We start from the raw sequence: 15,707 nt of genomic DNA on the forward strand, positions 1-15,707 counted from the left end.
CCTGAATCAACGAGTTGGCTTTTTTGAAGGAGGCTGCAAAACACATGCAAAATAAAGGAATATTTATGGGGAGGAGAGCTGATTTCCCTGTCTCCTGTGTATTTCATTTCTATGCCCCAGAATTCCTTGATAAGCCCACACCGTAGACAAACGTGTTGCCCCCCCCCATACATTAGAGAGGAAATCGTGCTTCCACAATGTGATAAAACACTGCCAAATTAACAATGTAATCACTTGCCAATTTGTCCTCTCTTTTGTGCAGTTATAATTACACTGAAGTGTATTAAAGGAAGTAAATCAGGTAACTTGCATATGGTTGCTGGTTCGTTGCCCACTATGGCACCTGGAACAAAGGATGTGCACTGTCATGCGTGAAGTTGCTGGGCTCATGGGGCCGTGAGAGGGTGCTGGCTAATGGGAGGCTTCTCGAAAGGCTGAGAAAGCAAAGAGGGTGCAGAGATGGCAGGGAGCTTAGAGCGGATCGTGGGGAGCGAGCTGGAGACCAGCGAGATACATTTATTAATATATGATCAGAGAGAAGAAAGCCAAGCGGCTGCATTCCATTTGATCTTCGGGTGGATTCTTGCCCAGCTGCCCCGGCTCCCCAGCACGGTCCTGGCTCACGCTCCAGAGGAATTTCTGATGGCGAAGGGAGGAGCAAGGGCGCAGGGAGAGGCAGCGCCAGCCAGCAGCCAAGCCAATTAAGGTTCGATAATAATAGTGCAGAGGTCTTTAATGAATACAAAATGAAAACAATCATAAATGATTCATTGCTTTTCTTTCCGGGGCTGCTTGGCTCTCAGAGCACACGCCGAGGTAAATCCTCCTGAGGGTCAAACAAATCCTCTTTGGTTTTTATGTGCCCCCTCCTCAGCCCATATCCCATCCTTGTACCTCTCCTCCTCCCTCTCCTTTTCTTTCCCCGCCGGACTTAGCAGATTGGGGCTTTTCTTATTCCATCAAGCGACGTGGGATGTTCTCAGGGGTGTTCAGTGCCTGCTCCCTCCATCCTGTATGACTGTGCCCCACAAGAAGCTTTTACTCCTGGGAAGTAGGGGCAGACACAGGGTGGGGCTGGACCCCTCTTCCTAAACCATCTGCCCACCGCAGGTGCTTTTGTATAAATGGCCCCATTACAGCACCCAGGGGCATCTCCCGTTGTTCTGTGAAAGGTGCTGAAGCTCAGCCCCTCTGTCTCTTTGCATACATCTCTCCCCAGAGAAATCACAGATCTTCTTCAAAACTGAACGCTGACATTCCATTTGGCTGCAAGGCCTCCCCAGTCACCCCCATCTGAGCTGGCACCTCCCTCCACGGGGACACACTCCTCACCCCATGGCAGAGACCCCTGCTACCCTTCTGGAGGAGACCTTAAGCTCCTGGGATAAGAACGTGTCATTTCTGTGATCTATCAAGCACTGTCTTATAGCACAGGGCTGAGACGCAGCAGAGGAAACTCAGCAGGTGGTTTTAGGATGTGAATGGGAACAGATCTTCCTCTACTTTTATCAAGAAACAGGGCTTCTCCCTGAAAGAGCCAATTCATTGAAAGAGTCCCTGATGCTGGGAAAGACTGAGGGCAGGAGGAGGAGGAGGTGACAGAGGATGAGATGGTTGGATGGCATCACCAACTCAATGGACATGAGTTTGAGCAAACTCTGGGAGATACAGAAGGACAGGGATGCTTTGCATGCTACAGTCCAAGGGGTTGCAAAGAGTTGGACATGATTTGGTGACTGAACAACAAACAAGGGCTTCTCCCCAACTCAAATTGAAAATGCCATTTGTCTCCCATCTGAGGAGAGGAAACTGATCCTTCCTCTTCCCACACCCTGAACGCTGAAGCTAAACATTTCCGGCTGTTCATGGTCACTACCTCTATGCTCTTGACTCACTCCAGCTGGCTTAGGTTCCTACATGCAGCGATCAGATCAGCTAAGCTCACCAGTGACCTCCACAGTTGACCTCTCCATCCACTTTCATCTCCCTGGGGCCCCTTGAGTGTGTGCCTGCAACCCACTGCCTTTGTGGCTTCCACGGCTCACTCTCTGGCTTCCTTCTTCCCTTTTGCATTTTCCTTGCTGGCACCTGCCCCATCTCCTACTTGAATATGCCGGAGCTCCCTGGGGCTCTGGCCCAGGCTCTCTTCCCTTCTCGCCCTGCACTTTTCCCTAGATTGTGTTACATCCATGTGCTTTCTGATGGAGCTTCCCAGGTGGTGCTAGTGATAAAGAACCTGTCTGCCAGTGTAGAAGATGTAAGAGATATGGGTTAGATCCCTGGGTCAGGAAGATCCCCTGGAGGAGGGCACGGCAACCCACTCCAGTATTCTTGCCTGGAAAATCCCATGAACAGAGGAGGCTGGAGGGCGACAGTCCATGGGGTCACGTGGAATTGGACACGACTGAGTGACTCAGCATGCATGCACACGCTTTCTGATGACTCTGGTAAACTTCATCTCTAACTCACACCCATCCCAGACCCATCCAGGATGCCCCTTCCTAAGCCTCTGAATGTGCTGAGACATCAACACCAGCTCCAGGATGAGCGCCCTGCACAGGATTCTGCGCTGGCATCTTGGCATGACTCTACCGTCCCGGGCGGGGATCCATCTCCTTAGGAGTCCCTTCCCTGCATGGATGAGAGCTGGACCAGAGGAAACACAGGAGAGATTTGTGAGGCAGGGGCTATTACTCTCAGATGGTCAGACATGGGGACAGACAAACGCAGAGGTGCCTAGAAGGAGCCGGTTGGCCCTACCATCCCTGTGCACCCACCTTCTTTTCTGACCACCCTGCTGACAACAGAGGCCCTGTGCCCACCTCTACTGACCTGGATGCAGTCCTGCTGATGTCCCTGAGTGCCCCCTTCATCTCACTGAGCAGCCCGCTGAGCACAGCTTCTGGGGAATTTCCCATAAGCCTCAACCTGCCCATCTGAGCTGATACTTCTGGGGGTGTGGTGACTTTTCTCCAGTCCTTCATCTCACTTCTTCCGGATCCCAATTCCCCAACTCCACCATGCTCACATAAGATCTATTTCCTATATTAAACCCTCTACTTCCAAAAGACTCGTGGGTGCTGTTTTCCTGACCAAACCCTGACAGATATATACACTCCCAGCCCCCATCTCCTTTTCCTCCACATCTCTTACCTTAGAAATGACAAACTCTACAGAAACACGATGGTAAATTCTCAACCTCCCCCGTACTCCTATGTCAAACTCTCCTCGTGACCATGAGGCTAATAAGGACAGAGACCACTGTGGTTTTGATTCCTGACTTATCCTTAGCTCCAGAGGACAGTACTGAATGAATGAATGAATGAATGAACCCTCAAGGTCTGTTCATTTTACCATATCCTAAACGACCAGACCACCTGACCTGCCTCTTGAGAAACCTGTATGCAGGTCAGGAGGCAACAGTTAGAACTGGACATGGAACAACAGACTGGTTCCAAATAGGAAAGGAGTACATCAAGGCTGTATGTTGTCACCCTGCTTATTTAACTTATATGCAGAGTCCATCATGAGAAATACTGGGCTGGATGAAGCACAAGCTGGAACAAGATTTCTGGGAGAAATATCAATAACCTCAGACATGCAGATGACACCACCCTTATGGCAGAAAGTGAAGAAGAACTAAAGAGCCTCTTGATGAAAGTGAAAGAGGAGAGTGAAAAAGTTGGCTTAAAGCTCAACATTCAGAAAACGAAGATCATGGCATCTGGTCCCATCACTTCATGGCAAATAGATGGGGAAACAGTGGCTGACTTTATTTTTCTGGACTCCAAAACTACTGCAGATGGTGACTGCAGCCATGAAATTAAAAGATGCTTACTCCTTGGAAGGAAAGTTATGACCAACCTAGACAGCATATTAAAAAGCAGATATATTACTTTGTCAACAAAGGCCCATCTAGTCAAGGCTATGGTTTTTCCAGTGGTCATGTATGGATGTGAGAGTTGGACTATAAAGAAAGCTGAGCACCAAAGAATTGATGCTTTTGAACTGTGGTGTTGGAGAAGACTCTTGAGAATCCCTTGGACTGCAAGGAGATCCAACCAGTCCATCCTAAAGGAGATCAGTCCTCGGTGTTCATTGGAACGACTGATGCTAAAGCTGAAACTCCAATACTTCGGCCACATGATGCGAAGAGCTGACTCATCTGAAAAGACCCTGATGCTGGGAAAGATTGAGGGCAGGAGGAGAAGGAGACAACAGAGGATGAGATGGCTGGATGGCATCACCGACTCAATTGACATGAGTTTGAGTAAACTCCGGGAGCTGGTGATGGACAGTGAGGCCTGGTGTGCTGCGATTCATGGGGTCGCAAAGAGTCGGACATGACTGAGCGACTGAACTGAACTGAACAGAAATGACTAAACAACAAAGACAAAATATCTCTCAAACCCTGCCCTAGTTCAAACCACCCCCGTCCCTCTCTTTTTGGTCCCTCCTGTAGCCTATGAGGAAAAAGAGATTTGGGGCTGCGGTCCTGAGAACCACAGGGACTCAGAGAGTGCTCAGGTATGAACAGGAAACAGGCCCAGCCATGAGGGGCTGGCTTAGAACTCAGACCTTGGGAACTGAGTTCTGACTCTCATAGCCTTAGGACTGTGATATGATCAGTACGCTTTGAATGAATTGTGTGAGCTCTGTTTGGTTTAACGAGTACTTTGTAATTGGAACCTACACCCAGTCTCAGATTTCTGCTCTGTACCTAGGCTATGGCTGAACTATATTCCATTTACCATAAGAAGAAACTGCCTGGACCTCCTCTGCTCTGAGATGTGAAAATCCCCTTCTGAAGAGGGTCTTCCCCAGATCGGGCCTGTGATCATGGCCCTACTGGAATGGTACAGAAATGAGATGCCCTTATCTCAGTGATTACACAGTCCTTCTGGTCCAGGTGAGGCGAACGTGTCCAGGAAGGCACAGTCCTGTGAATGGTGTGAGTGAACGGCGGGATGTGCCGCCAAGGCAAGGGGCCAGCCAAGAGCACAGAGCCAGGGAGAATGGGGCAAGAGTGGACCCGGGGCAGGCCGGGGCAGCTGGGAAGAAACCAGGCGCTTGTTGGGCTAGGAGACGGGAGAACGGGTCCATGCCCAGGGACGATACTGGCTTGCCCTGATGCCAAGGAGAGAAGCTGGAAATGGATGTGCATGCATGCTCAGTTGCTTCATTCACGTCTGACTCTTTGCGACTCTATGGACAGTGGCCCACCAGGCTCCTCTGTCCATAGGATTCTCCAGGCAAGAAAACTAGAGTGGCTTGCCATGCCCTGCTCCAGGGGATCTTCCCAACCCAGGGATCAAACCCATGTCTCCTGCATTGCAGGTGGATTCTATACCCACTGGCCACCTCGGATGCCCCCTGAAAATGGATGGGTCCCTCCCAAAGGACCTAGGCAGCTCTGTACTCATTTATTCAGATTAAACCTATTTGAGAGGAGCTGTGAAAGAGGCTGGGGAGGAGGTAAGCCCTAGTGATCTGAGCAGGAACTTGGATGGGTTTCCCTCCTGGTTACAAGAGTCAGTTCGACAGGATGAACAGAAAACGCAGGTGATCCTGAGGCCTAGGGTACATGCTGGAACATTGCTAGGGCCCTGCCCACAGAGAATCTAAGGGTAAATGCTAAGCTTAAGTCCTATGCCAAAGGATGCAAAATGCCCTTTATTTGGGCCCAGGTGATACAAGAGACTGCAGACCAATGTGGCTGTTGTGCTAAAGCAGCTGTTTGCGGTTGGGGAGAAACTTCCCTCCTGATGTCCCAGTGTGGTGCAAATACTTATCCCAGGGTGCATAATTGGAAGAGAGGGCTTTCCACCACTGGGGCTTCACCCTATGCTCCCAAGTGAGAAGGGAGGAATAGGACAGGCCTTTGCTGATGTTAACCGGGCACATAGGTTAACTGAGACCTGCTAAAGCCCCAACTGGTAGGAAGTCTGAAAACATAGAGATAACATGGGCATCACTGACTCAGTGGACATGAGTTTGAGCAAACTCTGGGAGACAGTGAAGGACTGGGAAGCCTAGCGTGCTGCAGTCCATGGGGTCGCAAAGAGTCGGACGTGCCTGAGCAACTGAACAACGGCAACCTGGGTGTGAGGGAAGCAGATGCTCGATGGTGGGGATCTGATTCTCACCCTGTGTGTATACAACAGTCCAGAATGCAGACGGACCTTGGCAACTGCCTGCAGATGATCATGTCCTGGATAACTATGAAGAAAGTGCACTAGGCTCCGGAGAGGGGTTTACCATCCCTGACCTGGCAAATGTCCAGTTTTCCATCCTCATGGCAAAGGAACGTCTTCCCAGGCTGCGGTTCTCTGGGGAGAAGTGATGTGAGAGCCGGAGTCTCTGCCTGGTACTGTGCATGGGGTGGCAGGACCGGGCTTTCCTGCCCTGAGAGATGTCATTGATAATTAGATGGCCCCACTGCTCACAGAGGAACTGGCCTGACAAGACTTGGAAACAGTGGTGGTGACCTGGCGGAGAGGGTGGGACTAGCTCGGAAATTCTACGAGAATTTATCCTGCAGGCAGGCTTGCCCAGGCACAGGATGATGTGAGTCCAATTCCAGTCACCACAGTGTCTGCAGGAACTAAAGTTTTGCATCCACCTGAATGCCCATCAATAGGAGTTGGTTAGATGCACTCCAATAGGCTCTCACAATGGAAGATTATGCAGCTGTAAAAAAGGCATCAGCGTGTTCCTTCCTTACTAACATGAGAAAACGCAACGATAAATTACTAACAACAAAAAACCCCACACGTAACAAGCTATAGTATAAAATAGATAACCAACAAGGACCTACTGTTCAGCATAGGGAACTAAATATATGGACACTTTTTCTGTGTACTTGTTCTGTACACTTTACTGAAAATAAACACACTATAAATCAACTATACTTCAATTAAAAATAAACAAGCTATTGAGAAAGTAGCATTGACACATATACATTACTGTGTGTAAAATTGCTAGCTAGTGAGAACCTTCTGCATAGCACAGGAAGCCCAGCTAGATGCTCCGTGACGACTGGAGGGGTGGGGTGGGGTGGGAGGGAGGGGATATATGTGTACGTATAACCGATTCGTGCTACTGTGAAGCAGAAACGAATATAACACTGTAAAGCAATTATCCTCCGATTAAAATGGCAAAAGTGATGACAAAAAATAAACAAACAAGCTACAGAGTAATACCTTGTATGTGCATTAAAACCCAGGAGCATATACAAGAAACTAATAATAGTAATTACCTATTGGGCAGAGTCGTGAAGTGAACAGTGGGTGAACAGGAGAGAGAAACGGAAAGGAGGAGTTCCCACTCCCTCCTTTTTATACTTCTTGGTTCTTGAACCACACAAATGTACCAGCTATTTACAAAAATCTAAAAACTCCAGAAGAAGAAATCAACAAAAGAAGAAGAGCACAGTCACTGAAAATTCTACTCTTGTTCTACATCCAGCCATTAATTTAAATTGAGAAATGTTTCTATTCACATGCAATGATGGGGATAAATAATTACAATAAAGCTGGAGACCATAAAAATAGAAAAATGACTCTCTCGAAGCTAGGATTCATTTTCCCATTGATGGAGGAAATCATTAGCATGCTATTTTGACAGCTCATATTATACGTACAAAATATTCCTCGGTAGTGTTTCTGAAGTATCTGGCAAATAAAGTTGTTTTTGTTTGGGCTTTTTCCCTCTGTATTCAATACTGAGGGATCAATTCTACTAACTGCACAAGTAAAACTAATCTCTAGGTTGAAAATGACATTTCTAAGGGGACAGACAAGGGGGTGATGATGTTCTTTGTATTTCGAGCCTGTGAAAACTTGAATGTTTCTTTCTCAACATCCTGAAATACTGATTTTGGTTTTCTTTCTGAAATGTGTTCAGTTACCAGGATGAAAGGGCTTCGCTGGTGGCTCAGTGGTAAAGAATCCACTTGCTGACACAGGAGACGTAGGTTCGATCCCTGGGTTGGGAAGATTGCCTGGAGGAGGGCATGGCGACCCACTCTAGCATTCTTGCCTGGGGAACCCCATGGACAGAGGAGCCTGGCGGGCTACAGTCCATGGAGTCGCAAAGAGTTGAACAGGACTTAGCGACTAAACAACAACAATCAGGAAGAAATGGCAATCTCTATGAAAGGTAGGACCTGAGTCCTGCAGTTCAGAAAGGGGTTAGCCAGGGAGTGCTGACCCTCGCAGTGTCCTGCCCTGCTTCTGCCGATGCCCGAGATGGCAGAGGCCTGAGACGGGACAATAGCTGGGACGTCTTCCTTTGAATGGTAACACACCCCCAACGTGTCCTAGACTTTCACGGGATCTTTTTATGATTCAGCGAAGTTCCTCAGACCTTCTGTCATTTATTACTGTCTTTCTGCAGCTTAGAATCTCTTCACCTCACTGGTCCAACTCCAGCTGGTATTTCCAGGCAAAGATCTCAGAGCCTGTCACAAAGAGCATCACCGGCAACCCATGTGCCTCTGGGCACAGGGGAAATTGAAAAGCCACAAGAAGAAACGCACTCGCTTGTTCCCTGGCAGGGTCACTGGCTGAAGGACAACAGCCAGGGAGGAAAAACTCTGCGATGAAAGTGAAACCTCCGTCCGCCCTTCGCCCCGGTAACCTGCATCCCGTCAGAGCTTTAGTGGTCTCCTGCCGAGGGGCGGGGAAAGGGTTGCACTTTGGGGAGCACCAGGCTCACCGTCTGCTCCGGCATCCCGAGGGGGAGGCGTGGGCAGAGCCGGTGGGGCGGGGGGAGGATGGAGCTGCAGCTCAGAGGCATACCAGGCCCCTCCCTCTAGATTCTCCTCTTTCCTGACTCTGAACCAAAGCTTTGCCCATGTCACCAGGTTCAAGCCTCCCCGCCAACCTGGGCTCACACTCACGCCATACTCAGGTGCCCTCCCATCCTATCCACCAGGCAAATGCCCACGCATTCTCTGTGGATGAAGGCCAGCCCTGAGACCCGCTGTCCTGAACAAGGAGCCCCCTGCATGCATCCAAAATGGGGTAGCCACATCCCCTCCCTGCCATAGCACCCACTCGAGCTCTGTTTAAACTGGTGCGTGATAAATCCCTGTGGCCTGGATGGGGGCACAGATGAGCCGTCTATCCTCAGCCCCCCACAGGCTGCTGTGCTGGACTTGTACTGACTTTGAACATTCCGCTGGTGGCTGACAGAAGCCTTTTTTTCTAAGTCAATTATTCAGTACATCAGAAGGATACAACTTCCAGCACTCAGTCAGCAGCTCCCAACATGCTTTCTGTTGGAATAATTACTTCTGGGAGTGAAAGGGACAGAAACAATCTGGACAATATATTCCTGCCAAAGGAAGCTTAGAAAATTAAGTTGCCATCTTTTCCGTCACCCCTCCTGGGCACGTGCAATGAGAATTAGAAATTGTATATTAAATGCAATTCTGGAAACTTTCAAAGCTATCACTCAAGGAGAAATGAGATCAGACAACAAAAAACAAAACCTCAAACCAGGGCAGGAAGGAAAGTCTGATATCAGGAAACCGCTAACCCGAACCAGATCTTCTAACAATCAGAGTGATTTCGTTGGTGATTTATTCACGTCTAATCGAGTTAGGAGGAATTTTCACAAGTCTGGATGGAAGCTGTCAAGTGGGGAGAGACGAGCACAGATGAGGTGTTCGGTACTGAAATCTGCACTGGCCAGCCTACCCGCTTTCCGGGTGTGGTATTACCACCCGAGTCTCCCTGGGGTGTGCTGAGGTTGGCACAGTCTCCAGCCAGGCATGCAGGAAGCCCGGGTCCTTTATCCAGAGCCATGGCTAACACCGGGAATGCAAGGGTCCACAGCAGAACCTCATCTCTGGATGCGGGCACCTAGTGATGGGCAAGTGATGGAGATGCAGGTGAACACGGACCTTCCGGTCTGGTGGAGGGGGACCACCCTGCTGGGAGAGCAGGAGCTGAGGCCTCTGCGGGGGGCGGGGGGCCGGTGCAGCCCCGGAAGCGGTGAGGAGGTGCAAGGAGGCTTCTCAGCTGCGGATAAGGATGTGTTAAGGATTGTCAAGGGCATAGGGGAAGACCTGCCCTGATAAACAGCATGGACAGAGGACCAGAGGTAAAAGGGAGCTGGGTACGCAGGGGGCACCCCAAGAAGCCTGACTGTGTCAGTGGTTCTTCAAGATGGGGGTGGAGTGGGGAGGCTGAGGGTGGAGAGGCAGCAGGGTCAGATCGTGAAGGCACGGTGGCCCAACTGCAGGGCGTCCACAAGGAGAGCTCCTTTCAGCTGGTGGAAAAGGCAGGCAGACTCAAGAGAGAAGTCAGAGGGTCAGGGGAAGATCTGAGACTGCTGTCCAGCAGACCCTGCATTCGATGCCGGTGCCAGCACGTTCTGTGTGACCTTGGGCTAGGGATTCCTCTGTAATTATGGGGCAAGATAACACCTCCTTCCAAGGTTGTTGTGAGGATGAGTGAGATAATATACGCGGGGCTGGGGGTATAGGTGACAGAATGGCTGTGCGCACCCTGGGAGAGGACTCTAGCGGATGCAGGTGGAAAAAATACGAAAGGGGGAAAGAGGGATGAAGAAACCTCTAGTTTGTGGAAGAGTTTCTGGAGGGAGCTTGCAGACAAGAAGGGGAGAAGAAGAGGAAGTAAACATCCCAGGAATATGATCCCCCCCTTTTGGCATTTTCTCAGAATACTTGAAAGTATTTTGAAATTGCTTTTTGCTCACTTTTGGTTGATGGCCTGAGATTCCTCTGACCTGGGGCCATGAGTGATCCGTGAAAGGCCCTGTCACCTGGCCCACACAGGCTCTCAGAGGAGCTTGCTGGTGTTGCAGGTTTCATGGTTGCGGTTATTTTTAGGGCTAGACTGTCACAAAGGCCCCTTTCCAGGGTACGCATAGCTCTGTGACCCTAAAGCCCTCGTCCACCCACTGGAAGACAAGGCATCCAGAGACCTGTCTCTGTGGGGAGAGTGTGACTCCCACTCCAACCCCAGGACTTTCTCAATCTCTGCCTTGTAATTGCAGGGGGGTATCACCTCTCTGCATCACCTGCACCCCAGCAGACAATATGAGGCCTCTGATACTGTGAAGAAGAGGCAGGTGTCTGGGGAATAAACCACGTGTCCAGAGGGAATCAGAGATGCTTGCCCTCTGTTGATAATTGCATTCCACAGCTTGCTGCTTCAGGAGCTAGAAGCAAACCTGGGCCTGATTAAGCTCTTCTTCAATAAGCCTCTTGTCCAGGGAAGAACAGGAGACACACAGTTTTTAGACTGCTTTTTTGGTCCGAGAACACTCTGGAATACACTGCTTTGGTCTCAGGACACTAGCCTATACTGAGTCAATGTCATTCTTAGCAACAGTAGAGTAACCAATCTTGATTTATAATACAGCTTTACTCTTAGATATTAAAGTGTTAATGAAATTGTTGTCATGAAAAAGAATAGCTTGTACTTTTATTTTAACCATTCTCAAGGTCCCATCTCTTTTTAAAAATTCATTTCCACCCACTTAAGGAAACTGTCTGATTATCTACTTAAAAAAAAAAAATCAGTCCTTGCCCCCCTCCACCCTCCCACCCCCGCCTGAGGGTGATTTATTTTCTCTATAGAAAAATGTTAATAACTAGCCAAAAATCTAGTGGTAAATGGAAAGGAAAAATGAGGTCTTTGGAAATGAAAACAAATAATTCAGTTTTCTTCCTTCAAAGAAATGGCTGCACCCAAAAGACACACAATAAGTAAAGCAGAAAAACAAATGATGTCAATTCTAAGTTCCTAGAAAGCAGCCACTCAAGGCTTCTTGTCTTTCTTTCCATCTCTGCATCTCCAGACATTTACAGAGCACTTGTGGGCGCCAGGTCTCACTTAGGAAACTCACAGGTCAGGGCAGATGACAAACCCTTTTAACAGATCGCTGCAGCGAAACGAGAAAAGTGCCTCCAGGAGAGACAGGTAGCAAGACTGCAGAGGCAAGAATCTCACAGATAAAGCAGGGCAGGGATGGTTTCACAGAGAAGGGGGCATTTGAGTAGGGTTTTGACGGGTGAGTAGGAGTTATCAGACTGGAGGAAGAAGTAGGAAAAGACACATGTTGTGTGGGGAAAGCGGAATACCCAACCTGAAAGGAAGCACAGCTGAAGAGCATGGAGGGGGGACAGACACGTGCTGAAGACAGAAACCCAGCTCAGTGCCTAGACCTTATCTTCTAACTGAGCAGAAAGGGTCCTATGCAGTGTTACTGAGGAACTGAACAACGGGCAGTCCAGTGGATAGGACTCTGTGCTCTCACTGCTGGGCCTGGGTTCAGACCCCAGTCTGGGAACTAAGATCCTGCCAGCCATGTGGCATGGCTGAAAACAAAACAAAACAGTGGAATTCATTCTAGAATGCAAGGATGGTCCAACATTAGGAAATAAATGTATACATCATGCTGTGGACAGCAAGGAGATCAAACCAGTCAATCCTGGAGATCAAACAATCAACACTGAATATTGATGAACACTGACCACCTGATGCAAAGAGCCAACTCATTGGAAATGACCCTGATGCTGGGAAAGATTGAAGGCAGGAGGAGAAGGGGACGACAGAGGATCAGATGGTTGGGTGGCATCACTGACACAATGGACGTGATCCGAACAAAATCCGGGAGACAGTGAAGGACAGGGAAACCTGGAATGCTGCAGGGCATGGGGTCCAAAAAGTCAGGCATGCCTGAGCGACTGAACAATATGCAATATTACAGCAATCATTCTGGCTGCAACGGAGAAGACAGACCAGCAGGGGCCCGTCCTGAGTTGTAAGGCCAGGGAGGCAACGACTACACTGGTCCAAGTGAGAGATGAGGGGCCTGCAGCAGGGCAGTGCAGAGTGGATGCAGAAGGGCAGGTACAGGTGGGATCAGCAGGACTAGGTGACCAGTCCCGTAGCCTCAGGTTTTCACGCAGAGAATGTGGAAAGTTGCATGCAGGTTGAGAGTCAACTGTATAATTCATGTTGAGAAGGAAAAACCCAGAAACAAATACAAGAACAAAAAAGCAAACCAAAAGAAATGATAGTGGCAAGATGGAAAAAGGTGGGAGGCATCTAGCTGAGAAGATAAAGGCAAAGGGAACTGAGTAGAGAAGATGCTGAATTAGCATTGCATAGTCTCAGGTATGAAAGAGGTCTTCCCTGATAAATGGTTCTAACCTTTCTTTACATACTTCTGTTGATGGGGAGCTCATTACCTGTGGAGTCATCCTACTCCTAGCTTTGAACCATAATCTTTTCCTCTGGCTCCATACAGCTTCCTTTGAAGTTTTACTCTCTGTTTTACTCTCAGTGACACTTTTTGGAAACCTATCTGATTTAGCATGAAGCAGCTGGATGGCCTGATAGGCCTCCCATCTTTCTCATGGAGAATTCTCCACCAGAGCAGGGCAGAGGCTGACACAATTCACAGTGCAGGGACACAGACTACAGGACACGGGAGGTTGTCTACTTTTGCCCCCGACCTGGGGTTTTACGCTACTCTGCCTGTCTGTGTCCCCCGGCCCCATCGCATCCCATCAGAAAATCACCAGTACCGTGCTGTTGCAGCCAGCAAAGCAGGCGGACAGGTAGGTGATGCCGTCTGCCCCGCACACTGGAGTGAAGGAGTCGGTTTGGCATTCACAGTTTTTATTGCAGGATGAGTAGGGGTCCAGGGCCGAGCCAGGCGTTGAGCTGGAAAAGAAAGGACAGGTGGCATCCATCAGAGAAAGGTCAGCTTCTTCTGGATCCCCATTGACAGCCCCCTGCCCTCTGGGGTCATAGTGGCCACTGCAGCCATGGTACAGGGAAGGAAGGGCGCTGGTGTTTGGACTGTGCAGGGATATACAGAAGATGCATTGGCCAGTGTGCTTCCATCCTGTCTGTCTGACCTCGCAGGGTGGCAGACAAGCCCGGCTCTGTCTGACTTAATGTCAGGAGAAAGCCGTGTGGCCTGCTCGGAGGAGGAGGCTGGTGTGGAGAGGAACTGGGATCCTGCGGGCCAACCATGCTGCAGCCCTGATGCTCCAGACTGGACTCCCAGGTAGATGCAGAGGCTCATGTAGAAAAAGGAACAGCCACTGGTACTAGATATATCAGGACTCTCCATAATGCCCTCTAAGGACAAGTCTGATCCAACTTCAGTTCAAAGTCTTGGGATAATAGGTAGGAAGTAAGATGTCCTGTAAGAGCAAAACTCCTTCCTTTCTTCCCTCCCTTCCCTCCTCCTCCCCCACCCCACACTTATCAACACCCACCATGGGTCGGGCCCTGCGATTACGATGTGAGTCTAATGATAGCTTCTGATTGTTTAAGGAATTATTGAAGTCTCTTCTATTTTATGGACTTCCCTGGTGACTCAGACTGTAAAGAATACACCCGCAATGCAGGAGACCTGGGTTCGACTCCTATGTTGGGAAGATCTCCTGGAGAAGGAAATGGCAAGCCATTCCAGCATTCTTGCCTGGAGAATCTCACGGACAGAGAAGCCTGGCAGGCTACAGTCCATGGGGTTGCAAAGAGTCGGACACAACTGAGCTACTAACACACACACTTCTGTCTTCTATTATAAGCTGAATTTTAAAATAAAACCTATTTTTAATTTTCTATCTTCACTTCATTCCTAAAATCAAATGCCAAAAATAGGCACTTGAGTCCTCTGGGGAGTGAGTGTCTGCCTGTCTCCCCAGTGCTCCCCTGGCCGTTCTGGGAGACAGCCTTTAAGTGGAATTCTGTCCTCTCCACCCAGAAGGTTCACGTATATCCTTCAACCCTGGGCAGAAGATGCAGGGGCATCATCAACTTCTGGGTCAGGGTCATTAGGGACGAAGCTGGCTCCATTAACCTACTCCGGAGAGAGGGTCTTGGCATCCCTGGGCGGGCAGGGGACGGTGGGGCGGGTGTGTGTGTGTGTGTGTGTGTGTGTGTGAGAGACCTTTCTGAGACTTACGAGTTTCCATAGGGAACCGTAACTCCAGCCACGGGGCCCGTGTCACAGCCCAGGAAGAGGAAGGAGACGTAGCAAGCGGTGGACACCAGGTTGACGAGCATGGCCATCCGAATGGCCCCGAGGGCAGACAGGCTGAGTTTCTTCACCAGGAGACCGCCCAGGAAGATGCCCAGACAGGCACATGGGATCGCAGTCATCCCTGGAGCAGAGCAGAGGGGCGGGAACCATTAGCCGGGGGAGCAGGGCCAGTCAATGCAGACACTGGGCGCCATCCCCGAGGCCGAGCCCTGCGTGAACAGAATCCCCCATGACAATACCGTGGTGCCACTTCCTCCCCTGTACCCCGAAGTCTCTGCTAACAGCCTCATTTCTACCCTCAAGGAGCCCATGGATAACTGGGGGGACACAGACATGTAAAAACTCACAGTGATGAGGCATGTAAGTCATACACCTCTCATGCTAAGCGGGGAACCCTCACGGGAAACAGCCCCAGCTGCTGTGAGAACAACCGACAGACAGGGCAGATGGGCTGAGAAACACGCATGCGTGTTAGCAATGTGTCCTCTGTTTCCCAGGCGGTGCGGGAAGGGGGCTCAAGATCATTTGGGGATTTTCTCCTCTTCAGGCAAAGAAGGGTCTGGAGGTTGTTTAAACAGAGGCCCCAGAACTCACCAACCTAGAGAGAGACAGTGTTTTAACCAGCCCCGCAACCTCTCAGGAAGTAGCATTGATCAAATCAATAC

General features: G+C 49.7%; 1 protein-coding gene across 2 annotated transcripts in view; it reads right to left on the reverse strand.

The window, feature by feature from the left end:
* Positions 1-15,707, reverse strand: part of SLCO3A1 (solute carrier organic anion transporter family member 3A1) — a 368,846-nt gene that overhangs the window by 26,491 nt on the left and 326,648 nt on the right. For both annotated transcript variants that reach the window (XM_043921345.1, XM_043921344.1), the window contains exons 6-7: positions 14,965-15,163; positions 13,571-13,709 (exon numbers count right to left, since the gene is read on the reverse strand). In XM_043921345.1, the coding sequence (XP_043777280.1) occupies positions 13,571-13,709; positions 14,965-15,163 (338 nt within the window). The remainder of the gene's footprint in view (positions 1-13,570; positions 13,710-14,964; positions 15,164-15,707) is intronic.

This window comes from Cervus elaphus, chromosome 13 (assembly GCF_910594005.1).
Source record: "Cervus elaphus chromosome 13, mCerEla1.1, whole genome shotgun sequence".
In the NCBI taxonomy this organism is placed as follows: domain Eukaryota; kingdom Metazoa; phylum Chordata; class Mammalia; order Artiodactyla; family Cervidae; genus Cervus; species Cervus elaphus.